General features: G+C 39.2%; 2 protein-coding genes across 10 annotated transcripts in view; one reads left to right on the forward strand and one right to left on the reverse strand.

The window, feature by feature from the left end:
- Positions 1-15564, forward strand: part of zeb1a (zinc finger E-box binding homeobox 1a) — a 22355-nt gene extending 6791 nt beyond the window's left edge. For 2 of the 4 annotated variants that reach the window (XM_084410636.1, XM_084410638.1), the window contains exons 2-10: positions 1658-1819; positions 2990-3037; positions 5436-5576; positions 5685-5887; positions 6019-6124; positions 6950-8565; positions 10673-11236; positions 11336-11507; positions 12394-15564. In XM_084410636.1, the coding sequence (XP_084266762.1) occupies positions 1658-1819; positions 2990-3037; positions 5436-5576; positions 5685-5887; positions 6019-6124; positions 6950-8565; positions 10673-11236; positions 11336-11507; positions 12394-12995 (3614 nt within the window). In that variant the 3' untranslated portion in view covers positions 12996-15564. Of the gene's footprint in view, positions 1-1657; positions 1820-2989; positions 3038-5435; positions 5577-5684; positions 5888-6018; positions 6125-6949; positions 8566-10672; positions 11237-11332; positions 11508-12393 lie in introns of all 4 variants that reach the window. The other 2 variants (XM_084410635.1, XM_084410637.1) reach the window with 1 other exon arrangement.
- Positions 15565-16476: 912 nt separating this feature from the next.
- The window catches only part of arhgap12a (Rho GTPase activating protein 12a), a 30359-nt gene continuing 19552 nt past the window's right edge, over positions 16477-27283 (reverse strand). The window contains exons 3-18 of one of the 6 annotated variants that reach the window (XM_084410686.1): positions 26472-26729; positions 25962-26093; positions 24804-24902; positions 24442-24564; positions 23291-23356; positions 22479-22540; positions 22280-22361; positions 22079-22177; positions 21230-21322; positions 21027-21129; positions 20079-20195; positions 19890-19988; positions 18311-18388; positions 18075-18209; positions 17881-17986; positions 16477-17714 (exon numbers count right to left, since the gene is read on the reverse strand). In XM_084410686.1, the coding sequence (XP_084266812.1) occupies positions 17540-17714; positions 17881-17986; positions 18075-18209; positions 18311-18388; positions 19890-19988; positions 20079-20195; positions 21027-21129; positions 21230-21322; positions 22079-22177; positions 22280-22361; positions 22479-22540; positions 23291-23356; positions 24442-24564; positions 24804-24902; positions 25962-26093; positions 26472-26729 (1827 nt within the window). In that variant the 3' untranslated portion in view covers positions 16477-17539. The remainder of the gene's footprint in view (positions 17715-17880; positions 17987-18074; positions 18210-18310; positions 18389-19889; positions 19989-20078; positions 20196-21026; positions 21130-21229; positions 21323-22078; positions 22178-22279; positions 22362-22478; positions 22541-23290; positions 23357-24441; positions 24565-24803; positions 24903-25961; positions 26094-26471; positions 26730-27283) is intronic. The other 5 variants (XM_084410687.1, XM_084410688.1, XM_084410690.1 and 2 more) reach the window with 5 other exon arrangements.

Raw genomic sequence — 27283 nt, forward strand, 5'->3', positions numbered from 1 at the left:
CAGCACATCTCATACCAAACTGACGCCCATGCTCGAAATGCCTCCACATGTTAAGTTGCTGGCCCTCAAGCACGGTCGTCACGTGCACATAGGACACACGCCACCTTATCGGCAAGGCTCATCGGCAGAAATGATCATATCGGCCGATGCCGATGATGGTCATTTAAAGCTTTTATCGGCCGATACCGATGTTGTGCCGATATCATTGTGCATCCCTAGTTTTTTTTCTGAAAGATGCTTAGTCAGCTGAACAATCTTCACAACAGTACAATCCACGCACTGCAATTATATCCCTCACAGCCTCGTTTTCATTGCAGTCAAAAATTAAATATGGCGCTATCCTGACTAAGGTCTATAGCTTTGTGTAAAGAACGGACAGAAATTTACGGTGTGATTCATATCAATCAGTTTTGTCATTATGAGTGTCTCTTATTGCCACAGATAACATTAGTATAGCTTGTATCATGGAGTCTAGGAAACAATCAATCGTCTTGTTTAAAAAAAATTAAAAAACAATTATGATGAGATCCACCATTCTGATTCAGAGACGATCGCAAGCTCCTCATTGTGGCTGGAACAATGAATGAAATGCATTTTTGCAATTTCAAATGTATTTTTATCAGGGCCAAAGCATCTCTGATTACTACACACCTGCTCTAGTGACTGTGATTTCAGCTGTCCACAGGATGGGACAGACATTCAGCAGTGATCTGAATCAGCTGTAGAACAGAGAAGGTTTTTGAATGAATTTTCCGTCTGTATGGCAAAAAAAAAATCATAGTTTCCATTTCTTGCATGCACAGGTATGTGAAATGACCTAGCACAGATCATTTCAGAGAACAGAAACCTTAAAACGGGAACTGTTTTTTGCACAATCAGATCACTTTTACATCACTTCCTGTTGACATCCTCAAATTCTGCCAGTAGAACAAACTGGATGAGCTCCATAGAAACACAGATTTAAAACATTTAAAAACACAGATTTGACATGCACATCTGGAAATATTCTTTGTATCCCAACATGTATGCACAAGCACACACACACACACACACACACACACACACGTTAGAGATGAGTTTTCCAGTACCTCATATGCTTGTGCACAGTTTGAAAACTAGAGCTCTTGGATTTAGAGAAAGGAATGGGATCCATGTGTCAAAATCACTGCATCTGCGCTAACATGCTATTAAAAACACTTTTAAACACTGCTCGTCTTTCCTTTCTTCAACGTGTCTCTGATGATGTCACACAGCAGGTAAAAAGCTTTTCTGGGCTGCAGGAAACTGATCTAAAAATAGACAAATCTCACTTCCTGTCTTTAGGGCACAAATTCTGCCTTTATTGTATGCATGCTCATATATTTGTTCATAAGGGATGTGTGTGTATGCCTGTTTGATCGTGTAAACCCTCTATTTTCACAATAATTTTACATTTTAGGTTTAAAAAAAAAAAAAAAAAAAAAGATTTCACAGCTGTTACTGATTACAGAGACATCACCACTTGAAGTGTCCTGTTTGCAAACATATGTGCGCGTGTTTTAACAGCATCAAACATGGCCAATAGATAAAGGAGAGTATGAATATCACTGTTAATTTGCCTTTGGAACATCTGTGATCCTAAAATGAATCGGCCATTCTCTCTCTCTCTGTTATGTAGTGAGGAGTTTTAGCAGTGTGCCGGAGGCTACCTCAGATTCAGATGATGAAGACAAACTGCACATTGTGGAGGAGGACAGTATTGCTGACGATCCTGACCAAAAGTCCTCAGTATTCCAGCTCAAAGCAGCACAGCAGCTCTCTGACACATGCACACAGGACGGTGAGTAAACAAACAAGAGATTAGAAACTTAATGCATTTATTTTGGTTACAAACCAAAACGTCAAGTTTTCAGAAATGGATGCAATTGTAACCTAAACATTTGAAGGATTTATGTAATAAGACAAAGTTGCAAGAATAAGGATGATTGATGTTTGACAGATAACATCTTACCACAGCATGTTCGACGATCGGCCATCGGTGAGTGTCTGAAGGGCTAGTTTTTGGAGGTGTGTTTCTCACATCAGCGGGAGTTCCCTCAAGCATGTTCCTTCAGCATGTTGAATTGGTATCGGGGCCATCGGTGAGAGAGATCACTCTGATTGGCTGTTCAGATTAGCAAGCGGCACAGACAGAAGGCTGTTCTAATTTTAAGTATCATAATTAAGCATTCCAGAATTTAGAATGAAGAAAGTGATCAGCATGATTGATTTTCAAAATGATAAGCAAGCGCTGCTTTGTATATCTGCAGTCTTAGCTTCAGTTTCCCTTTTTGAATGATGAATATCGACTATTGATACCTGCTGATATAGACAGTTATTTCCCTACACGCAGGCACAGAACGCACATGCTATTGACAGTTGCCTGTAGTCCTTTTGGTGTGTTCAAGCGCAGCTTTTTGGCCGAGACGCAGCCAACGCGAGGTAACAACACGGTTAGCTTTTGTCACCGCTAGTTCTTTGACGTCGGCTTTGTGTGTCACAGCCTTAACTGGTACATAATCTGTTTACACTTGGTATTAAGATGTGTTTTGATCGTTAAATACAGGTGTAAACGGGGTCTAAAACATTTTGAGCTTGTTCACTTTTGACCACTTCCAGAGGTCGTCGAAAACACATTGAACTGGATTGCTTTCGTAGTGTAAACGCTCATGTGGTCGAACGCGTTCAACACAACCACAAAATGCCGCCTACTGATCTAATGAGTAAACATGGGAAGCGCACTAGCCAGACTGGATTTAAACTTTGTTCACTGGAGACCCAAATTTGGTTTGAAGACGAAAAACGTACCAAACACAATGTTCTCTCACCATTCCTGATTTCTAACACACACTCACGGTGTTTACCGTGATCTTGCGGCTATCAGAGCAGAAACGAAAGCTGCTGTTTTAATAGTACACTGATTTCATCAAAACAAGGAAGTAATAGATTTGTTTTTGTTTTCTTTCAACAGATGGCAGCCTGGGGCCAGATGCTTCAATACAAGAAATAAGGGTCAAAGGTCAGTTTAGTGCAACACACTTTTATTTTTCTGTTAATTTCATAGGCTTTTATCAATATAAAGGCTGGATTACACTACGCGACTTTTGCGCCAACTTGCAGTATGGATGAGTTGACGCTAGTTGAGCCAGTCTGCAAATTTTGGGCAGGTGGAGTTGACAGATTTCACACAAAATCATGTAGTGTATGATGGGCACAGGCTCAAGTTTTTAGCTTCAGACTATGATTCCATCCAATCAGAGGATAACCAAACAGGTTAGATATTTTGAGCTGATTTTAGAAAACATGTTTTCATTTTTCACACGTCTTCTAGAAACAAGGCGCGTTTCTGCATGAGTTTGTTGTGTTCGGAACAACTTGAAAGTCTGGTAGTGTGCGATCCTCAATTGTTTAGTGTATGATGCCCAGTTTTTCTCTGTTACCATTTACAAAGCCAGAAGAGTGTATTACAGCCCTAAGAAAAGACAGCAAGAGATATTTGGGACAACAGGGAGAAACAGGAGTGATGGGATCAGAATATATCAAACAAGTTTATAGTTTCATATTCGGGTTGCCATCTTAAGGCTTATTTGGGCACTTGGGCCTTCTTGTCATGGAAAGATCTTGAAATTATTTTGGCTGACATGTCTGTGAGAGTGTGTTAGGGCTAGGATGGCTGGAACAGGTGTGTGTGAGCTCATTTCGCTCTCTAAGGTCGTTATTACGCCTTACTGGCCCATTTCCCGGTCAAATATTAATACATTGTTGTATAAAAAACTGCTATGTTACCATCCAACATACAAATTCTGTGTCAGTGTATGTCACACCGTTTCCATTTAAACCAATGTGTGTTTCACTTAAGTCTTAAGGCCACAGTCAGGTTTTTTTTTTTTTGGTGTCCCACGGGTCCATAAAAGTTTAAGGCAATAAAAAAAGTCTTGAACGGTATTAGAACGGTCTTAATTATCATTTCATGAGGATCACAATATGGCTTAATGTGAATATTAAACCTCAAAAGGCTATAATTTATTTGTGAGCACTGCATGTTTCAAAGTAAAACTGTTGTGCATTATACAGACTTGCGGTTTCAGTGAATACCGTGCATTTATGCCAAGCTTTTGCTTATGATCTACTGTTGATGAATTATGACAATAGCCGCTTTCCGACCAAGTAGTTACAGGAACTTAGTTCTAGGAACTGTCCACTTCTAAACAGTTCTAAGAACTACTCTCCCCCAAACTCGGTTTTGCTGTTTGCGTTCGCACTGGCCAAGTGGCCATAGGAACTGGTAGGAGGGGTAAGGGAGTGACGCAAGCACAGTGACTTTTATTTTGACGGCGCGACGGACCTTTATTTTGGTGGCGCTGAGAACGCCAGAGCAAACAATGCTCGCATTCTCTGTGTTTATTAGTTAGCGATCTGTCTAACACAGTACTGTTTAATATGTTATTAGATAGAACTGTTATAGAAAGTAGACAGTATATGAAAAAAAGGTTATTAGCTTATGCCGTGTGGTTGATGTCCAGTGTCGCTAGCTGGGCAGATAAACATAATCATGTTTGACTTGGTCCCCTCAAAGTTGCGTTGGATTTTCTCTTCAGCATAAAGGTTTAGAGACCCATCTATCACTGTTTTCCATGTTTGTATAGTTAGTTTCTGGAGTAAATATATAGGCTATAATCTGTGTGTTTACATTATAGTTGTTTTAAAAATGGCGGGTGCTGGTGTTCCGCGTGCGTTCGGCCAATCAGCGTACACTAACGTCATGGGTAGTTCCTATAGTGCTGGTTTAGACCCTACTCTGAAGTAGGACCTAAATTAGTTCCTACAAATGGAGTTCCTAGAACTAAAATCGTTCCTAGTTCCTGCGGTGCGAACACGCCGACATCCGGGTACTTTAGCCAATAGTTCTAGGAACTGTGAAAAGGTTCCTCCGGTCGGAAAGCGGCTAATGTTTACCTAATGGTCATTATATCATACCTGCAAAATCATTGCGTTTCTAAAAAGTACAGCTCTGTTGTATACAGGGGTTACCAGGGTATCCTCTGTGTTTCTGCTGTACCCCTATAAGCGCCACCTACTGTCAGAGTGAATTTTCATTTTCATTCAGCCAGTGGATCTAAAAGAAGTTAATGTGCATTATAAAAATCTAAACAATTAGGAGAATAAGATAAGAGTTATTTAAATCCTTGTTTTTACAGTCATTTTATGGTTTGGTTGCTCTACCCCGCACGTAAATCACATATGGTATTCATTTTATTTGTGCACCTCTTAAAAAACCCTTCAGATACCTTGTTTTTGTGTATCACAATATGTGTTTCAAATAAAAATGCACATATATTTGATGCTGAAACAGAAGCTGAGAAGAGGGTATTTGTGTGCGTTTTAGTTGATCTAATCTGCCTGTGTGTGTTTGAAAGAGGAGTGTGTCACTGATGAGGAAGACTGTGCTGATAATGAAGTGGCCGGTGAGGAAAAGCAGACGGAAACTGAGCCTATTTACTCAGACGCCCAGGAGGAGCATCAGAGAACGCCAGAACGAGGGGTCCACGATGAGAACGGTACCAATCTAGTTTTTTTTTATTTTTTAGTCTTTCCTTCAATTGCCATCAGCTTTTCCTCTACAGTTGAATGCATAGATTGATTGATTACTACTCTCTCTCTGTCAGGTACTCCTGATGCATTCTCCCAACTGCACACCTGTCCTCACTGTTCCCGCGGTTACAAGCGGCATACGTCGCTGAAAGAACACATTAAACTACGGCATGAAAAGGGCGATGACAACTACTGCTGTTCCCTCTGTAGCTACACCTTCACCTACCGCACGCAGCTCGTCCGTCACATGACCGCACACAGACACGTCCGAGAGCAGGTACAAGCAGCACTCACACCTTCGTGATGTTCACACCTCTGCAGAGGAAATGACACAGAGCTCTTGTTCACAGTCACATGTTGACTCAAACTACTTTGAAGGAACAAACGTTTTCCTGTCTCTTTTCTCAGCGGACTATTTCTCAGTCGGGCGGAAACAGAAAGTTTAAGTGTACAGAATGCTCCAAGGCCTTCAAATACAAACATCACCTGAAGGAGCACCTGCGCATTCACAGCGGTCAGTTGCCAGCCACGGCACAACTTAAATACAGAAATGATTCTGATATAACCCTTGTTAAAGTCATTGTAAATCCAGATTAAACCCACCCACTTTTAAGTCAACCAGTTTTAACCCTAGACTATGAAACCCTGTTCCAGAGAAGGGTTAACGTATTAGCAAATATTATACAGTAAATGATTGTTATAGAGAATTGACCACCAATTATGAAAAAGGACAAGTGCCTAATTTAATATTTATGATCTTTGTACAGTCGCAGACATTTTCACACTGTTTAGTTTCAACATCTGAGGGAAACATCTTTTAAGATTTTTGGTATGTTTCAGAAACGAAAAAAAAGGAAGCTTGTTTGCACATCGGTATAAAATAAATATTTAAAGTTACATTGTAAGATAAAGTAGCAATTGTGTAACTTTTTTCTCCTCTGGGCTTCCATAATAACCTTCAGAATGTTAATGAAATAAGCAAATTAAAACAGGTCAATTGTTCAATAAAAAATACAGTAAAATATCTTGTGAAATATTATTACAATTTAAAACAACTGTTTCTTATTTTGATATATTTTTTTAAAAGCATTTTATTCCTGTGATGCAAAGCTGAATTTTCTGCATCATTACTCCAGTCTTCAGTGTCACATGATCCTTCAGAAATCATTCTAATATGCTGATTTGGTGCTGCTTATTATCTTTGTGGAAACCTTGATACATCTTTTTCAGAGTTCTTTGATGAACAGAAAGTTCAAACTTACTTTTGAACAGTAGTGTATATCAGTGACTACATATACTTTTGTAATCCATAAGCTTCTTTATCTCTGTGTTTCTACAGGTGAGAAGCCATATGAATGCTCTAATTGTCGGAAGCGTTTCTCTCACTCGGGGTCCTACAGCTCTCACATCAGCAGTAAGAAGTGTGCGAGCGTGACCAAAGCGGTCAACGGCCTGCCTCGCGCACCTGGAGTGAAAACGACTCTTACCATTTCTCGCCCCACACAAATCCTTTTGAGGGAGAAGGTGGAAATTACCAACAAGCCTCTGCAAGAGCAGCTCCCCCTAAAACAGATCAAACAGGAGCCTGTTGAACACCAACCCAAATCTGCGCCAGCAACACCTACAATAGCCGGCACAAATGCCAACGGGGTAGTGACTCCGCAAGGCGTCATTCAAACCTTGGTCCTGCCCACTGTCGGGCTGGTCCAGCCAATCAGCATCAACCTTAGTGACTTACAGAATGCGCTGAACGCTGCGATGGAGGGCAGGCAGGTGTTGACTAGTGGTAATGCAAATGGAACAAATGCTAAAATCATAGGCCAAGCGCAGACGCAAGCTGTCATGTTGCAGCCACAGCAGGGACAGCCCCAAGTGATCTCCGCCATCTCTCTACCGGTTGTGGGACAAGATGGAAATACCAAAATTATCATCAACTACAACCCCCAGCTAGACCCACAACTCAAGGGAGTAAAAGTGAACACGATGCAGCCCACAGTGACCCAAACCGGTATGGCGCAACCAAAATCTACAGCATCTAACATCGCACAGCCAAAAGTGATCCAGCTTAATTCGGTACAGTCCAACTTGACTGAAACCCAAACATCAGGTACACCTAAACCTACACAGGTAAACATAATTAAACCAGTCCAAAGCAAACCGCCATCTATCATCAAGATAACGCCAGCGCAGGCCGCCAGGTTGGTCCAAGCTCGGGCGGCACAACCTAAGCTCACCCAGCAAACTTTACTGCTAGTGAGGAGGGCAGATGGGTCGCAGAGCCTTGTGGTTCGACAAATGCCTGTCGCCAATCCCAACACGCAGGGCACCGAGATGAAATCAACCCCAGACAAAACTACAAACACACCAGCAGCAGAAAGAAAAGAGACAACTGAAAATACCAGTTCGGTGGAGGATAATTGTGAACCACAAAACCTGACTGCACCACCAGAAATCAAAATCAAAACCGAACCAGACTCTCCGTCCAAGATCGAGACTGATATGCAGAGTGAAGGAGAGAAAGAAGAGATGCAGACAGATGGAAATAAAGAAGAAGGGAAACAAACAACAGCAACAACTGATGCAGTCTCACACTCTGTAACGGTTCACAGTGGCGTCGCCTGCGGAGATAACTTCCATAACTATGCGACATGTCTGGTTTGTGACAGCTCCCAGAGTAAACGGAAGCTCGCAGACTCGCTAGACAGTGACGCCAAAGCGTCGCCTACAACTATCTCTCTCACCTCTCTGCTGGATAAGGATAAGAGTGGAGCAGCAGAACGCCTCCTCCCTCTTCTGAAGGCCTACAGTCAGAACCCAGACCCTACTGACAGGCAGCTGGCACAGGTGGCCAAGACTGTCAAGTTACCTCTAGAGGCGGTCAGCAAGTGGTACCAGAAGATGCGCTCGAAAAGGATATTGCTCCAGGGTGCAAGCAACCCGAAAAACGACAAAGAGGTAAGTTGACAAATTAGGGCTGTTATGAACACAAATAATTGTGGAATTAAGTAAAAGTTAAACATAGATACAATAATGAGTCATTTATTTCTATTTAACATGGATTCATGAATAAATAAGCTTATATGATTTTCTATAAAGCTCGGAAAAGTTATGATAATATTTTAAACTCTAAAAATACAAACACAGAATACATGTATATTCAATTATATCAAAAGGTTTTTGGAAATAAATCTTTTATTCAGAAAAGACCTTAATCAACGCAACAAATAACGGCGACGGCGCACGATTTATTTGCACTGAAGCAATAGTGAAGATTAAATTAAAAAAACAATAATGTGGCGATACTTCCCACAGACCAGAGTTCACACAGTTCACACGCAAAGACAGAGGTGAAAAACAGCACTTCCTTACTGAAACAGCTGAAGATGAGAGCTCTGAGGACATTTGAGCATTTGGTTAACAGAAAAGACATTGTAATTTTCTAACATCCTGCAATTTTAGCAGACCCTGGCTTATCCTGAGACCACAGGTTTGTTTTGTTCTGCATGGTGTTTGATGTTTCATCAAAAATAAATTTTTGCTGATGAGAATGAAAAGGGAAGGGAGGAGATGGCTAGACAGAATTTTGGTTGAATAAGAAATGAATGTATGAAATTCAAATTGTATAAAAAATATATAAGCTGTGATGTAGTTAATATGGTTTATTTATTTATTTGGCTAGAAGTAGTTCTGAATGGCCGGTAACTTACAAATTTAGTAGCCAAATTGGCTGGTGAGTGAAAAAGTTAATTTCAAACCCTGTATGTATGCATGTATATATGTATGTATGTATATATGTATGTATATGTGTGTATATATATATATATATATATATATATATATATATATATATATATATATATACACACTGTATATATCAACATGACAATGTCACAATATTACTGTATTTTTTATTAAGTAAATGCAGCCTTGGTGAGCACAAGATACTACTTTGAAAAACATTTAAAAAAATCTTGCCTCAAACTTAAAAAAATATATATATTTACAGATATTTAAAGCATAATATAATTTCTTAATTATAGTTCATTATAATTATAACAATTATTATTAGACATGTTAAAGGGATACTCCACTTTTTTCGGAAATAAGGTCATTTTACAACTCCCCCAGAGTTAAACAGATGAGTTTTACCGTTTTAGAATCCATTCAGCCGAACTCCGGGTCTGACGGTACCACTTTTAGCATAGCTTAGCATAGATCATTGATTCTGATGAGTCCAGTAGCATTTCTTTCAAAATGACCAAAGAGTTTCAATATTTTTCCTATTTAAACCTTGACTCTTCTGTAGTTAAACCGTGTACTAAGATCGACGGAAAATGAAAAGTTGCGATTTTCTAAGCCTATATGGCTAGGAACTACTCTCATTCCAGCGTAATAATCAAGGAACTGTGCGGCTGTACCATGGGTGCAGCAGGCGTAATGATATGACGCAGCGCCTGAAAATAGTCCCCAGCTCGGTAACTTCTTCCAACGTTACCGGGACTAAGTTTGTCTAACCTATTAGACCTATTTTCAGGCGCTGCGTCATATCATTACGCCTGCTGCTGCACTCATGGTACAGCCGCACAGTTCCTTGATTATTACGCCGGAATGAGAGTAGTTCCTAGTCATATAGGCTTAGAAAATCGCAACTTTTCATTTTCCGTCGATCTTAGTACACGGTTTAACTACAGAAGAGTCAAGTTTTAAATAGGAAAAATATTGAAACTCTTTGGTCATTTTGAAAGAAATGCTACTGGACTCATCAGAATCAATGATCTGTGCTAAGCTATGCTAAAAGTGGTACCGTCAGACCCGGAGTTCGGCTGAATGGATTCTAAAACGGTAAAACTCATCTGTTTAACTCTGGGGGAGATGTAAAATGAGCATATTTCCGAAAAAAGTGGAGTATCCCTTTAATACTTTCACTTAATGCACAAGGCAATTATATAAGCGTGTGAAGCCCTAAAAACTATTTCTAAGGTGGCCACTAATGATGCCTTTTAAAATGAATGAGTTGTTCCAAAACATGTTAATAATGTCTTACTTTCTTTGTCTGACCAAGAAAAATACACCATCTGCTGTGCCTCAAGAAACGAACTCAACTCAAGCCACCTGCACTCCCACTCAACCCGTTGATGACTCCTCAGAGGACACCCAAAATGAAAGTGCCGCTTCACCCGCCTCCCCTCCAGCCAGTCTCTCCACCGATGATCTCGTCATTGTAAAGACAGAAGACGTAGAGGAGGATCTGCAGTCTGAACCGCTAGACCTCTCACTCCCCAAGTCCAGCCCAACTCAACCCAGCACCACCACTAAGCTGCCGGTCTCCACTCAAAAGGAGCCGCTCAACCTCACCTGCCTCAAGAAGCAACCGTTGCCAGGAAACACCATCTATGTGACACAGGGCACCACAGGTCAATTAAACATCATGACAGCGTCATTGCCAACACTGGTTGCCATAGCAGAGCCAGGTGGTGTTCCGTGCATCGGCACTGCAATATCCGGTAACAAACGAACCATCCTGATTCCTCAGCTCACCTACACCTACACCACCAACTCCAGCATCAAGACCCCTGACAGTGTCTCGACAGACACGAAGGGGACGGTGATACTCAACAACTGTCCGGTAAGCACAACAAATACACACAAACATTAAGGTCTGCACGTACCTTTCTTCAGAACATCATTCCAGACTCATTCGCTCTGTGTTTCTCTCCCTCAGCAGGTCCCGGACATCGCTTCTGACTGCGTGTCAGGGGTAGAGGACCAGAACGATGAAGATTCACCTCTCATGAAGAAGAGGAGGAAGACTGTCGGGGGCCTGTACGCCTGTGATCTGTGTGACAAAATCTTTCAGAAGAGCAGCTCACTGCTGCGACACAAGTATGAACACACGGGTATGTAAAGCCACACAAGATTTACAGCATTTGGACACTGGAAAAGGTATTAATATAGTATTAGAAAACAAAATATACCTGTAGATCAACTGCTGGCAACCTCTTGCAACTCCATTGGTCTTGGGTTTGATTTACAAGAAAAACAATGCTGATATAAAAAATACTACTACTACTAATAATAAATATAAACCTTTATTGCTCTATAAGTTACTTTGGATGCAATTGTCTGCAAAATGTATAAAAGTAAAATATTGAAACTATTGATGCACTGATGTATCCTCCAATAGTTGGTATTAGACATTTACAGACTTTACAAAGTGCTGGACTCTTGCCTTGTCAATACAAGATTTATTTATTTTCTTTTGATCAAGATCTTGTATTGGCAATCCAAGAGTCAAACACTCTGTAAAGTCTCCTCCAGCACATCCCAAAGACTTTCAATGAATTTAAGGTCTGGACTCAGAGGTGCCAATTCATGTGTGAAAATTATTCTTCATGCTCCTCCCAAACATTCCTTCACAATTTGAGCCTGATGAATCTTGACATTGTCATCCTGGAATATGGCCATCATACGTCTTTCTAAATGGTTGTTTAAGAAATTAAAGCTACACACTATCAATTAGGGCTAGAAGAACTGTTGCCAAACGTATAACATGTTAGAAACATCATAATCACTGCAATAAATGATCCAATTATTGATCATTTGCCTATTTAAATCCAAACAGCAACTTTTTTGGGGGGCTGGGCAGTGTGGGAGATATATATATATATAATATATATAACACCATGATCTAACACAGTGACATTACTACATTTTGCAGCCACTGTACCTGTTAATCTGTTCTCCCTTTATGGTAAACTCAACATATTGCGTTATCATTCCCAGGTAAGCGACCTCACGAGTGCGCCATCTGTAATAAGGCGTTCAAACACAAGCACCACCTGATCGAGCACACGCGACTACACTCCGGAGAGAAGCCCTACCAGTGTGACAAGTGTGGCAAACGCTTCTCTCACTCGGGCTCTTACTCTCAGCACATGAACCACCGATACTCTTACTGCAAGAGGGACACTCATGAACTGCCAGAACAGATCAGCACCTCCACTCCTCCCTCTCACCTCGACTCAGACGAGAGAGAGAGCGACGCAGAGGACGAGGAGGAGGAGGAGGAGGAAGAAGAGGATTTATCCGCTCTGGACATGAGCGATATCAGAGTGGTGCGAGTAGGAGAGGAATACGAGGATGAGGAGGAGAGCGGGGAAGAGGAAGAGCAGGACAGAGGACACGACGAGCAAGAGACAGAGGAAGGAGGAATGGTTATGGAGGTGGAGATTGGAGACACTGACACTCTGGAGGAGGAAGTCGAGGAAACCGTGGAAACTGAGGATGCTGTGGAGACGGAGGAATCGAGGGAGGTTTCAGGCAGTGCAGAGGACACAGTTCTCACTCAAAATGAAGGAAACACAGAGATGGCAGTCGAGGACTGAAGAACGAACGCTCCTCTTTCTGTCACTCACGTGGGACTATTGAAAGAGGTGATGAGCTCTTCATCAAACTAATCGTCGGTTGCTATGGAAACCGTTTCAGCTCTTTACTGTGTATAAAACCCGGGTGTGCCTGATTTACAAAACAACATTTCCTTGTTTAAAAAACAAAACAAAAAAGTATTTGAGTATAACAAGGAAAAAAAGGAGAAGCAAAAACTCCAACTCAACTAGACTTCATAGGACTTTTCAGTTGTTTCGCTTTGTTCCGTTACTGAACCGACCTCGGTATGTCAAATTTTCAGTGTTCATGTGTTTTTGTTGCTCTGTACAGTCAGATTTCTATACCTTTATATTTGCCAATGAAGTTTACGAAAATCAGTATTTTAAAGTTTTCAGAAACAAAACTAAATTCTGCACTGCAGGTATAACTGGTTTACTTACAGGGGTGATTCTCACAAAAGGGTCATAATTTCACTCCAAAAATCAAAAGAAAAAATGAGGAAATCATATTTTGCATAAAGAAAATTAGGCCTATTTTTAGGACCATCGCAGGCATTATCTTGAAGACAATTTAACACACTCCATTTTCAAAAGTCTACATCATTTATAAAGAACAATTGTATGTATACACTGCTTTTAATTTATGCCATATATTTTAATTCATGATTATGTTAATAAACTTTTGTTAATAAAATTGTTAATAAACAAAAAAGAAAAACTGTTCAGACAGGATGGTTTTCATGCTTAATTGTCATGAATATTTTCTTCACGCAAAATATAATTTTCTTTCAACTTTCTTTATTTTTATTTTGGTGTGAAATATGACCTGGGCATTTCTTTGTGAGACTTACCAGATTCTTAATGCCTCAAGTTTAAAATACCATTCAGTATTTTTGTCTTGTTAAACAGGCAATCTGTTGTTAGCATTGCCTCATTTTCCCATGTGATTGTTTTGTCTGCCTTATGAAGGAAATTAGATTGCACTTCGTTATTAAGAATTAATGATTCAATATCATACAAATAATTAATTATGGAAATATTCATAGGAATGCTTCTTGTCATTTAACAATTGAATCACTTTGTTGATATAATTTGAATTGTTCACTTGTAATGAACTACTCAACTGATCAATAATTCAAATTAGATTGTAATTCTATTGAGAAAACATGTTTTGTAATAAGCACTCCAAAAAGTTTGTCGGTAACTGTTAAAAAAAAAAAAAAAAAAAACATTTGTATAGATACTTTTCACAATCATGACACCATATGAAAACAAAAACCGTCAGTCAGAAAAAAATGGGTTTTTCATTTCAACCTCGAAGGCAGTTTCATCTGTTATTTCGTTTATCTTTGTGTGGCTTTATGTTGTAGCGTGTCAGTCTGTGTTCATAGGTGATGCTCTAAGGAACTGCACACCCACAGCCTTATGCAAGACCGCCAAGCTGTAAGTGCCATTCACAAATGTTAAAATAGTGCTCCACAGTCACACTGGACAATCTAGACTTTAGTCAGCTGGCCAAGAACATAAAAGGTAAACTATATATGTCAACACTGGTCAAAAACCCAACAGATTTGATAAATGTACAAAAATATTAAAGTTTGTAACACTGCCATCTACCTGTGATAATCAAAATGGCGCACTTTCAAGCTGTTACAACTTTTCACCTTGCGCTCCGAAAAAAAAAGTTGTTCTCTCTCCTCGCCATAGGATTGTATTGATAAGGAAATCCATATTCTTCATCTAGGTGTTCTCTCTGTTAAGATTTCCAAGGTTCATGGATCTATAGACTACACAAAATGTATCATCCTAAAGTCATCCGACAAATACGGACCGTACGTGATATGACTGTGAAGTGCACAATTAAAGCAGCACTTTGGAAGAGGCGCATAGGAATTAATATGTTTTAGTTGATTGTGTCTGAGCAGACCTTACAGTATTATTCATTTCAATGTATTTCAAAATGTTTATTCTTTGTGTTTATGCATGTGTATATTGTGTAATACCATCAGTATTATTGTCACTGACAAATGTTTCATTTGTAGAACCTTTTTATATACGTCTTATTTTTGTATTGCTTTATTTATTGCGTGTGTAATACACAATGTTGTAGTTTAACACAATGTATTTTAGATTGAATTTCAGTGCCACGAAGGAGGTTAAACCCTGATATACAGTATATAAATCCAAACTGAACAGTATTAGTTTTATAACGTCAAGTTATTTTTTAATACTACCACAGAAAGTCAATCAGGCAGACATTTGCACCCATTGTTTTGTTTTTTTATTAAACCCTGAACCTTTTCCAACAGCTTCACGGTAACTAATAGTAAATGACCCTTAAACCTGTGATGAAGAGCATGGATTCATGTTGTTGTACTGGTGTTGAAATTGCCATTTTGGAACCAAAATCAGTCAACCCATTTCATTTACATTTATTTTCATTTGTGCCAACTTTGCATTGTGTGTGTAAATGTCACATATTCCACGAGGTGATGAACCTACTTGTAAGATTTTTCTTCCTTTGTTTCCTTTTCTGATGCCCCATACAATAAAATGAAGTGAAGCACCAGGTCATTTCTTAATTACTTATTTATTCTCAAGCAAATTTAGTGAAAGCATGGTAATATTTAATGTTATTTCTAAATTTTCACACGATAGTTGGTATCCAGGAAGACGTTTAGGATTTGATATAAAACTTAGACCCAAAATTAAACAAGCCTATAATTCTTAAAAACTTAAAAAGCAGAAACTGACACAGCATCCACTGTTTGTGAGTTTCTTTCCCCCAAAGAAAAAGAAAATTCCCCATTAGACGAGAGAATATTTGGAGTAAAATAGCATTTCACTCATTTTAGTGTGAAATAAGGGAGTGCTAGAACAAGAAATCAAAGATGAAACGAACAAACTGCATCTGATTACATCTCTGTTTTGTCTTTACATGGTAAGTTTGCATCTTTACCTATAAAAATATAATCTGTCAATGTATCAACAGCATTAAAGAAATGTTCTGGGTTCAATCATTCAGATTCTCACTTTTGAAAAAAATTGCATTTACAGCAACAAACGACAAAAGTCTGAATCAGAACATTTCTTTATACAGCTGCCTTACAAAAATGCTTTGATCAAATTCATAATATTCATCAGGTAGGAGTAAAGAGTAGGTTCATATACCCGTAGTTATATTTTATGTGACAATGTTCATGTCAACACATGTAAAGCAAAACAACAGTGTTACTGTGATGTTTTCTGCCCCCTGGTGGAGAAACTTTGAGAGTAATGACACTCAACAAGATGACCAATTTGCCTTGTCAACTTTATTTTGATCAAGACAAAGCTCTGCAACAAAGCAGAACATTTGATGAATTACATTCAACAGCTATTAACCAAATAACCATCTTAATTCTTATTAAAACATTTTAATAAACCAGTCTCTAATACAATTGTGGTGCCTTTACCTCCATGTGCTCTTTTAATCCTCACACACACACACATACATACAAATACACATGTAGTATGTCTGTCAGACATATTTACAAAGAGAAATCCAGTTCAACCCACTCACAATTTCTCCCTTTACTTATCTCTCTAATAAAAGATCTTCACATGGTATTTTGCCAAAAGCATTCTGAACTCGTTATTTAAATGCTGTAAGTTTGCAAGACGGGTCTGGTCAGGAACGGTAGTGAATATTATGTCCTCACAGGGTTAAATGTGTCCTGCACACATCTTATTCAAGTGTCTCTCTAAGGGCCAAGACGGTCAGATGCACTCACACAGCATGAAATATACCTGACATATATTTGCATCCCGCAAGAGTTTATGAATCCTTTGACTTTGGACTGATAATCAGGGCAAAGGAGGCTGATACTCAAACAAAAGTGTGTCCGAATTTAGGAAGTCTACAAAATAACTCCAGTGTTTCCCAGCAGTGGTCATCTCAGAGGTCACTTCCAGCAGTCCAGATCAGAATGAAATCCATTTCCGCAGAAATTTGAGTTTTAATATAAGGTAAAATCCATGTCTATCATGTCAGTCAATCAGTTGACGTGTCGCTCCAAAATGTTTTACGGTATTACCACGGAAAGATGTGATGCAAAATCTAATATGTCAATCTGTTGACGTGTCACTCCAAAATGTATTACAGTATTGCCACCGAAATATGTCACGCAAAATGTAATACTAGTAGTGAATGGAAATCTAAAATGAAGCATCAGATTTCTCCCAGAAGCAACATGGCTTTCAATCAAGACATAAAAATGTCCATATTTCAAGCCCTTGTTGCTTGAACCAAATCCAAAAATGACATAGTCCATGGATTTTGGTATATGTAAAAATAACACAACATCCAGGCAAAAACCATGACAATAATTTAGTCCAATAAAGATATGAGAAAGGATTTGACAGTTTGTTGAAGCCAGAATAGTGAATTTTTTTCCTCTCATGTAAACATACCAAGACGTGTTCAGTTTTCAGACAGGCAGTCAATGGGCTGTTTGGTCTTCTGGCCCGGTGGGATTTGGTCAAAGGGTTCCTATGCATGTGACCTACCTGCCAAATATGGTCTCATATTCCATAAGAATCAGCTCAACAATCTGGTTCTGGTAGACCATGTGCACGGCCATATTTGCTGTCTCTGTCTCCGGGCGCAGGAGCGTTGGGCCGAACACGATGGCTACACTTTGGGTGGTCATCCTGTTCTCATCGACATGCTGGATCACTCTACAGAGAGAGAAAAAGGTTATAAACACAGGGGCAGTTGACATGACATACACTTTATCTAAAACTGTTTCAGCATTTTTCTAATTATAAACTACCTAATTATTTCCATTTATGATTACGTGTCTTCTAGAGTATTTATTTTGTCTCCCTCCCCTTTAATACTCACTTCTTCAGGTGTTTGAAGAGCACCTGTATGGTGTCTTGGTTGGGCCATGGCAGTTGCTTCATCACATCCTTAACCGTCTGAACTTTGTGCTTATAATCTGGCATTTCTACACGAAAAACGCACACAAAAGTGTTAAATGTGCAAGAAACATCTCTCTCTAAAAAGCTGTGTCTCAAATATTGGTGTCCACTCACTGATCGCAGCGATGAAGTCGTTAAAGAAAGCAAAGGTGAACAGAGGTTCTGGTAGCTCACGGAAAAACATCTTCAGAGCTCCAGTGGTCACGTGAATGTCCTCCCATTTACTGTCCCCTAAATTCACTTTCTCATCTGTATTTATGTGGATCATAGTGACACAAATCATCAGTTTATTTATCCAGTAATCTGTTATATATAAATCAGCGAGGGTGTGAAATGGTGGAAGGGCATACCATGATTAACAGCAAATCTCAGTTTTTGTATGATGGCCAAATTTCCACTGACTCTGTACAAACCATCCACTCCTAACCCTGGATGAAGGGAGAAAAAGAAATGACAAGCATTACAAAGCATTAGAATGCATGTCAGGATACAGATTGCAGCAGCGAGTATCAACTCATCCCGTTTACATGCACATTACAATTGTAATATTTCTCAGATTTTGGCAATATTCTGATTAGTATTGAGTCATGTTAATGTCGCAATCGAAAATTTGTAAACATCTTATTAAAGGGGTGGTTCAGGATTTTCAACATCGGACCTCATTTTCAAGTGAGCCTGTTTGTCATTCATCAGTGGAGACAGTTTTCAAAAAAATTCATCCAGTCCTTACTTTTGGATAGTTCGCTGGTGCTAGGCTAGCGCGAGTCAACGGTAGATGCGTTAGCCTGCCATTAAAAACAGTTTTACCCACTCCACAGTACACCAAAAGCAAATAAATTATATAACGCCAGACTATCGATGTAAATGTCTGTTGAGAGAATAATGTTAGAATTCAAACTACACTTGCATCTCAATGATCGCATTACATTTACAGGAACTAGTTTCTCAGCAGTGGCGGAATTTTACTTTGCTCCGGTTAGTACTGCGCCGAAAAGTAAACACAGAAAAGAAGCGCACTACAGTCGGGACGTCTAGCTAGCTAGTAGGAGTCTCGGTTGCCTAGGTAACTTAATATCACTCCGCCGCTGCTGTAGACTGTGCTAATAAACACAGGGAACAAAGTATAACTATTGCAATGCGATGAAAGGGTAGTTTGATTTCTAACATTATTCTCTCAACAGACATTTATATCGGTAGTCTGGCGTTATAATTGATTTGCTTTTGGTGTACTGTGGAGTGGGTAAAACTCTTTTTAATGGCAGGCTAACGCATCTACCGTTGACTCGCGCTAGCCTAGCACCAGCGAACTATCCAAAAGTAAGGACTGGATGAATTTTTTTGAAAACGGTCTCCACTGATGAATGACAAACAGGCTCACTTGAAAATGAGGTCCAATGTTGAAAATCCTGAACCACCCCTTTAAGAAAATCCACTGAAAGGAGACATGCACATGCTCAGTCCACAAGGAATTGTGGGTGCTAACAGATGCTTAGCCAGGTATTTAGCTATGGCAACTCAAGCTAAATGGACACATTTCTGGAGTGATAATAAGACTGACTTGTTTTTATGTAATTATTAAAATGCTTGCCCGACTTCCTCAATTTTGAGGTGGTGTTGTCAGGCATTTCTGAAGGTTCTGGTCCTAATTAAATTATGGTGAAAAAGTAGTAATAAAACTAATAATAGTTTGGCATACTGTGTAATCAATACCAGCACTAAATCTCCTGGTAAATAACAGAGGGAAAGGAAACTTAATACGTACACAGGAATATTACGATACTTAAACTGAATATGTTGAGCATGGAAAGGCAGTCAGTGTCAAGGAGTGAAAATAGTAATTTATTAAGCATGAAGTTTGAAAGTTGGGGTTAGGGTAAATTTAGGATTAGGATCAATATTCAGCTTCACATGGTCTAAACAGAAGATTACCAGTCTTCTCCACATGCTCAATGCACATCCAGACGAAGCGAGGGACGGTGGAGGCCTCTCTCTGACAAAGACTGCTCAAACTGCAGCCAAACACCTGATCTACAAAAAGAAAGAAAATCAAACGATATAAAAGGCATATTACAGATAACCCTGTGATGATCCAGTTCTGTTTGTAGATGCATGTGGTACCTTTAATGTAGCCCTTGTCTTTGACAGCCTGTAAAGAGGGTCTGCCTGTGAGAAGCTTCATCAGCTTGGTCTTCTTCTTCTGTTCAGCATTATCCATGCTTATAGACTTCTTAATATCTAAAGCATAAAGGGTGAAGAAGTCTATTTAAGGAATGGTACACAACTCCAAGTGCACATGGATAGTAATAAACTAACGTTTATGCTAATTAGATTTTAGAACTGAGCTTGAACATGTGTTTTTAAGATCTCATAGGTGCACTCCTGGAAACGATACAGCAGATACAGAAATTGTGTATGTGCCATGTGAACAGCACTCGTCTCATAGTAATATATGATTACATGCATGAACAATCAAATTCACTTCAATTTTGTTCAATGGCTGTATTGGAGAGTATTAATGTAAAATACACCTGCAGCTGTCATGGAAATGAAATAATTTCTGCTCTTGACTAAAAACTTCAGTAGCTTTATTAAGTATCAATACCAGTGCTTTATTTAACATTTCACTACTTTTTCAAATTTTCTTGAAGTTTATTCAGAGCTTACATTTTTTCAGGGATCTAGAAGTAGTTTACATCATTTTTATCTTTGTTGTATTGTCCTCATTTGCCTGAAATGTGTTTATTCATCAGGTTTAGAATAAGACACTGTCACATACTATATAAGACACTAATACGGTTTACTTGCCTTTAATAATTGAGAACTAAAAACACTATTGAATTAAGAAATTAATTAGTATTAGTTTTTGCTATGGTATAATAAATAAATATACATTTAACTACATTAAATACTGAAAAATATTGATAATAGTTAAATCTAATCAAAAAATGGATGATTTCACCCTTTAATTGAGAGGTATGTATTTTTATGCTTATTAAAGTACTGCGTTGACAGCTCAATAGGTTTTGGAGCAGAGCTTCAGAATCGTGGACACACACACACACACACCTCTGGCCTTCTTTGAGTTTCTTTGTTCTTTTTCTTTGTCATGTTTCTCAGTGTCAGGAGATTCTGACATGTCTTCTTCAATGGCCTCATCAGACTCCCACATCTGCAACACGAAACACATTAATGTCAGTACAAGGATTCAGAACAATTACAGTGAAGATGTAATGTAATGTAAGTGCAGGTATATAGAAAAGTAATCTTACATATGTGTGTATGGCTTCAGTCAAAGCTTTATACCAATCGAGGCCGTCGTTATCTGACTGCAAGAGGAGCTCCATGCCCTGCCGGGTCTTCAGCTACACACAAAATCAAATTAATATTTGTTACACATGAACCACGTTCAAACATCAAGCAGCTTTTAGCAAACCTTCAGCCAGGCTCCTTAAAAAAGGACAGGTTAATACACTGAATGACCTTAATAGCATTTCAACATTCAGACTTCTTTAAATTAATAAATATTCAGACCTCATTTAACCAAATAAAGATAGCCAATTAGGTCAAAAGCATCTGTTTCATCCGCTAATGGATGATGAAATAAAAACGTTTAACCAACCCATCAAAAATACGTTGTATCAGCCAGAGACATGTATTTTGCATTAATTCCTTAAAACATTGTGGGTTTTTTTTTATTAGATGCTGCATGAAGTTCTGGAGATAATAAAAGGAAATAAAAACTTTTGGGTTCCTAACTTAACTCCTGATGGCAAACTTTCCATTGAGATAAAAGTTGGTAGAAGACCAACAGTGAGAGTCATCAGTCTTAATCACTGAGGGTCAGACAATCATTTTTGCATTGTGATCTACAAGCATTGTGTAAAAAATGTATGGCCATTTTGCTGCAAACTCTGTTTCATTAACTTGCTAAAACTTCCAATTTTTCCCTATTCATGTCTTCAGGGAATATAGCTGTAATCAGTGATTCTGCTAATCAAATTTTAATTCAATCTTTTGAAAATGTAGCCTTCCTGCCAATTTATTAGGCACACACACACCTCCTTAATTTATAATCAGTCTACAAGAAAAGTGAGATTAGTTTCCAACAGGCTGTTTACCTCTAGGACGTTTTTCTTGCTGGATTTGTCTTTAGACGCCCAGTCCACTGACCCTCCTCTGAGATCCAAACTGAACTCCAGCTTCTGGTCTCTTCCAAACTGTTGAGAAAACAACACATTAACATACACACCAGACATATAAAACTGAGTACATCACATAGGTTACAAATGATTTTCTCTCAGCACTGAACTGTTACTCACCCAACCAGTCCCACTCCCTTGGCCCTTATTAAATAGCAGTGATGAACCCTGCAAAACTGTCCAATAGGAGGTCCAGTTCTTCCTGCAGGCATGAAATTAGACAAATAAACCAAATTACAATATCAGCATGGCACAGTTAGTCATTTGTTTGATCTATCAGATGAATGGGAGCATTCCCTCCCTGTTTGTTTCTACTTACCGGACCTTTTTTCCATGTTCAGTGATTTTAGTCATGTTTAAAGTGCCACATTTCTCTGACGGCTGAAAGAAAGAATAGAAAATCTGATGTGAAAAGAGAAAAAGAAGAAAAACCTAAATAAACAAACTACAGTTAAGAGTGATAAACAGCAAGAGTGAGAAGAGACAAGCAACCTGATTTTGCCCAGTGTCAACAAAGACTGAACCACCATACAAGAGAAATTACAAAAAAACAGTGGTTTAGACCTGTTTGCAGTATGTTGTGCTGAACTACATTACAGTCAGTGCTTTAATATTTACTAGAGAAGCAAAACAACAGACAAAACCAGCAAATCAAGCTTTAAAATGGATCGTTTTAAAACCCGATTGGATGAGCATTCAAAGCATGTGCAAATGCAAAATAGCTGATTTAGACACCGGTGATCTATTCTGTATCAATGCACCACAGTGACTTAGAATTACTTTTACTTTTTATTAATATCACTGATAATGAATGTAATCACTTGACAGTCTTGATATATTGCAGTTGCTTTCTAAAGGCATTGATCCATGAGATGTCGTCCAGTGACTTTACCATGGCCAAGAGTGTTTTTAGCAATACACTTCATATTGAGTGCATCAACAGCCCTTAACGCATATGCTCCCATGGTTATTGATTTATTATAAACCCACACCACAAGCACAAAGCATTGTCAGAGCTCTGCATGAAGAGAGAAGTTAAGAAAGGACAGGGAAAAATAAACAGGGGGGGGGGGGGGGGGGGGGGGGGAATGAGGACCAGGAAGAGAAAAGATGGATGATGCTTATACTAACAGAGTGGGGAGGTTTAGGAGAGGAGGGGCAGGACGAGTCAGAGTCGGGGGAGCCTGTTTTAGTGTCCTAGACAAGAAAACAACAAACCACATAATTCAAACTTGTGTCAACACCTGTAACAATATGTTAATCAGATAGCATTACACTTCTATCTCCATTTCAGGATCAATCAAGATATTCTGTCTAATAGGTCAAAACAGGTTGTTTTAAAGACAGCATCAGTTTCCAAAGCCAGACAGGACATATTTTTTTTTTATTGCTGATCTTTTAATCAAAGTATGTGATTAATCATACAAGTGCAAAGCATTTCTCAAATCATTAAAAACACGGTTCTTTCAGAAATAAAAATTCTGTCATCTTCTCCTTAACTTTACACCACTCACAAAATAAACATCCTAGAGGATCTGAGCAACATAAGTGTGTCTACATGATGATGTACAAGATTCCTTTAAGCAGGATGATATATTCAAGTGCAATTTATATTGATTGACAGGTCTTAATTTCGGCCGATCACGATGACTAGAAATCGATAGTCGAATCTGCTGCAATAATCCTGATCGGAGCATTCCTAGCAATTTCTCATGCAGTTTGAACACATTTGTGCAGAAATCACTGTGTATACTAAAATGAGTTGCAATGGGCAAAAGTGTGCATGCATCATCTCATTCGACGTGATTGGTTGCTGGAATATAGGGGTGGGACAGCACTGACTTGTGGCCTATAAGGGTGAGAGCGGAAGGTGCTTTTGCGGTGCAGGGGGAAGGCTCGCCGGTCCTTGACAGATTTCTGTTTTAACTTAAGTCAAAAATTAAGCACATGTGAACATCACCCAAATCAGAATGGGAGACTTCTTCCTCACTAAAAACCAAAAGAACTGTTAATTTCAACCAGACCAGCGCTAATAAATAAAACAAACCTCTAAGCAGTTACAGTGTGACACAATACCTAATCAATCTTCATAAAAGACTGAAAAATAAGAGAGTTTAACCACTAAATGAAGATAAAACCACCTTAAAACAACGTGTTTGATTACTCAACTTTGGCATTTTTACTGAATTTGAATAGTTTTATTATGCATGTTGTCACTGTCTCCTGTATAATGGCAAGAAGACCCATTTTCTCTCTTTGTTTGTATGTATACGTATGAGTACCTTGTCATTGGACTCTGAATATATGCTGCGTCTCGTCCTGGTGATAGTAATGGGATCTGGCAGTCTCCGATCAAGACTTCGAGTTTTGTGTGCATCCCCTGGCATCAGAGGTGTGTGGTTAAACTAGAACAGGTGGGACGAGAAGATGCAAAACTATTAGGGCTGGTAATGATGTATGTTAGGCAAACAAATCTTGATATACTTGCAACGTGTACATGCACACACAGACGCACAATTTAAATAAATCACCACACAGGGTATTGAAACCGGGATTATTTGTTTTAAATCAAATTAAAAGGGATATCTGGGACTTCCTGATATTTTTCATGCTGATAAGAACCGGAATCTATTGTTAGTCTCACCTGTGATTTGAGACCAATTTTAGGAAGCTCCCATTCAGATCTGGAGTCACCTGCACTGTAGTAATACAGCCGGCCTCGCTCGTCTGTGTGTCTCAACCACTATATACACATGTACAAAACACATACAGGCATGATGTGCAAAATAACATCTTCAAAATCAACTAGTCAGTGAGTTGCCTGAACAACCAGTTGACTAATCGGTCTCGAGAAAGCTCTGTAAGGCTCTGTTTACACCTGGTATTAAGATGCATTTTGGTTGCTTAATACAGGTGTAAACGGGGTCTAAAACGTTCTGAAATTGTCCACTTTCGACCACTTCTAGAGGTAGTCAAAAACGCTTTCAACCAGATTGCTTTCGTAGTGTAGACGCTCATGTGGCTGAATGTGTTAAAACAGCCACAAAAGACGCCTACTCTCCGCCTACTGACCTAATGCATAAACATTATGGGAAGCACGCTAGCCAGACTGGATTTAAACTTTGTCAGCTGGAGACCCAAGTTTGGTTGAGAGGAAAAACATAAGCACAATGTTCTGTCAGCATTCCTGATTTCTAACATGCCAGAGCAGAGCAGAAATTGAAAGCTGTTGCTCTCTCTGTGTTTCTCCATCATCTCCGGTCACTTTCATATGTAATTTGCATGAGGATATTTCGTCCATCATGTCGAAAGATCCCAAAAAAAGACCACATTTTTACCCATCTGTAGACACTCCCTTTGAAGAAATAAGGTACAGAAGTGGTTGAAAGTGGACAAAAGAGACGGATTAAAACACCAGGTGTAAACGGGAATATGTCTCCCACATCTACTTGTGATCTGATTGACTGAAAGTGGGTCGCAAGACCGTTCTGAGTGGGCCGCGGCACGTGCAGTCAAAAAAACAACATTAAAAAAATTCTAAATGTTTTTCTGATGACTTTTATTTTGAAAGACATGAAAAGCGTGAAAGCTGTTGATTCGTCTGTCTGAGAAAAACGTGTTGTCCCAAATCAGTAAGGCTATAATCAGGCTAGAAATTTTTAACTGACTAATAACTAAAATCACAGCTTATTGCCACCACAAAATAAAGCAGCGCAAATAAAATATCAAAAAAATAAGTTAGTGAGGTTAGTGAGAAAAAAACGGTCAAGCAAGCACTAACACACTGAGTTTGTCTTTGTACCTTCTCATTAGTATAGTCTGACACATACAGAGTGTGTCCATGCTCATCCATTTCTTCAGACCAGCCTCTAGGGGGCGAACCGTACTGACTGTCTGATTGGCTGCTTAGACAGTTTTCCTCCGATGACAGAACCTTCACCCAGCCAATCACAAAAAAAGCAAAACGAGTAGAAATGAAGAAAAAGAGAGAAAAAGAAAGTGAAATAGTTAATTAAGAGATGCAGACAAAGAAAAGAGAGAAGAGAAACAAATCACCAATCAGTCACAATCAACCCGTTGCCCACAAGATTTGAGAAACTCAGTTACCCAGAATGCTTTGCATGCATATAAACATACAACAGGTAGAGAAAGAGTTTAGCTTTCCAATCATGCATTTCCCAAGGCCACAGAGGATATTTCGTCCCTGATGGAGTTATTCCCCTTTGCAAGCCACATATGATGATTTGATTTTGTGTGTGTGTTTATGCGTGCATGCATCACAGTCTGTTGTAAAGTGTCTGAGGGTGTGTACCTCAGTGTCAGTCATTTCTTGTTTCCCCTCTTTCCTGGTGAGGCTATCCCGTGCCCGTGGGGGTTTCCAGGTCCTCTCCTGCGTGCTGCGGTTGTAGTAGAAGAGTCTGCCATTCTGGTCTTTGTGAGTCTCCCAGTCGCCAATGGTGTGGAGCGGAGAGGAGGACGGCAGTGGAGGGGTGGATGACTGAGAGATCTTCAGCTCCTGCAGGTTTGTGTAGACAGGAGAATCAGGCCTGCCCTGCCCTGAACCTAAAGTCTGCATAAGAAGAGAGAGAGAGAGAGACAGAGTGAATCAATCCTTGGAGTTACAGCACCCGTCTCCCAACATTGCTGCCCCCTCAGATGATGAAACCCTATGCAACAAACAATTGACAACTGTATTGAAAACTGTATAGAAAAACAATGTATTACATGTTTTACATGATATGCGTCAGAGGTTCTCAAATGGTTTGTCCATGGGACCCACATTTTCCCATGGTCAAGCCTCGACCCAGTGTGTGTGTGTGTGTGTGTGTGTGTGTGTGTGTGTGTGTGTGTGTGTGTGTGTGTGTGTGTGTGTGTGTGTGTGTGTGTGTGTGTGTGTGTGTGTGTGTGTGTGTTTTAAAAAAAAGCTCATTTTATATATGTGCGTATGTTAGGGCTGTACGATTATGACAAAAATCATAATTGCCGAATATTCCCTTGAAATTGTAATTGAGATTATTAATTACGATTATCACAATTTACATTGAAATATATATATATATGTGTGTGTTTACACAAAAATTGTTAACACACAGACAAGTACTGTCCCCCTTTACTATGCTAAAG

This window comes from Rutilus rutilus, assembly GCF_951802725.1.
Source record: "Rutilus rutilus genome assembly, chromosome: 6".
NCBI classification, from domain to species: Eukaryota; Metazoa; Chordata; class Actinopteri; order Cypriniformes; family Leuciscidae; genus Rutilus; species Rutilus rutilus.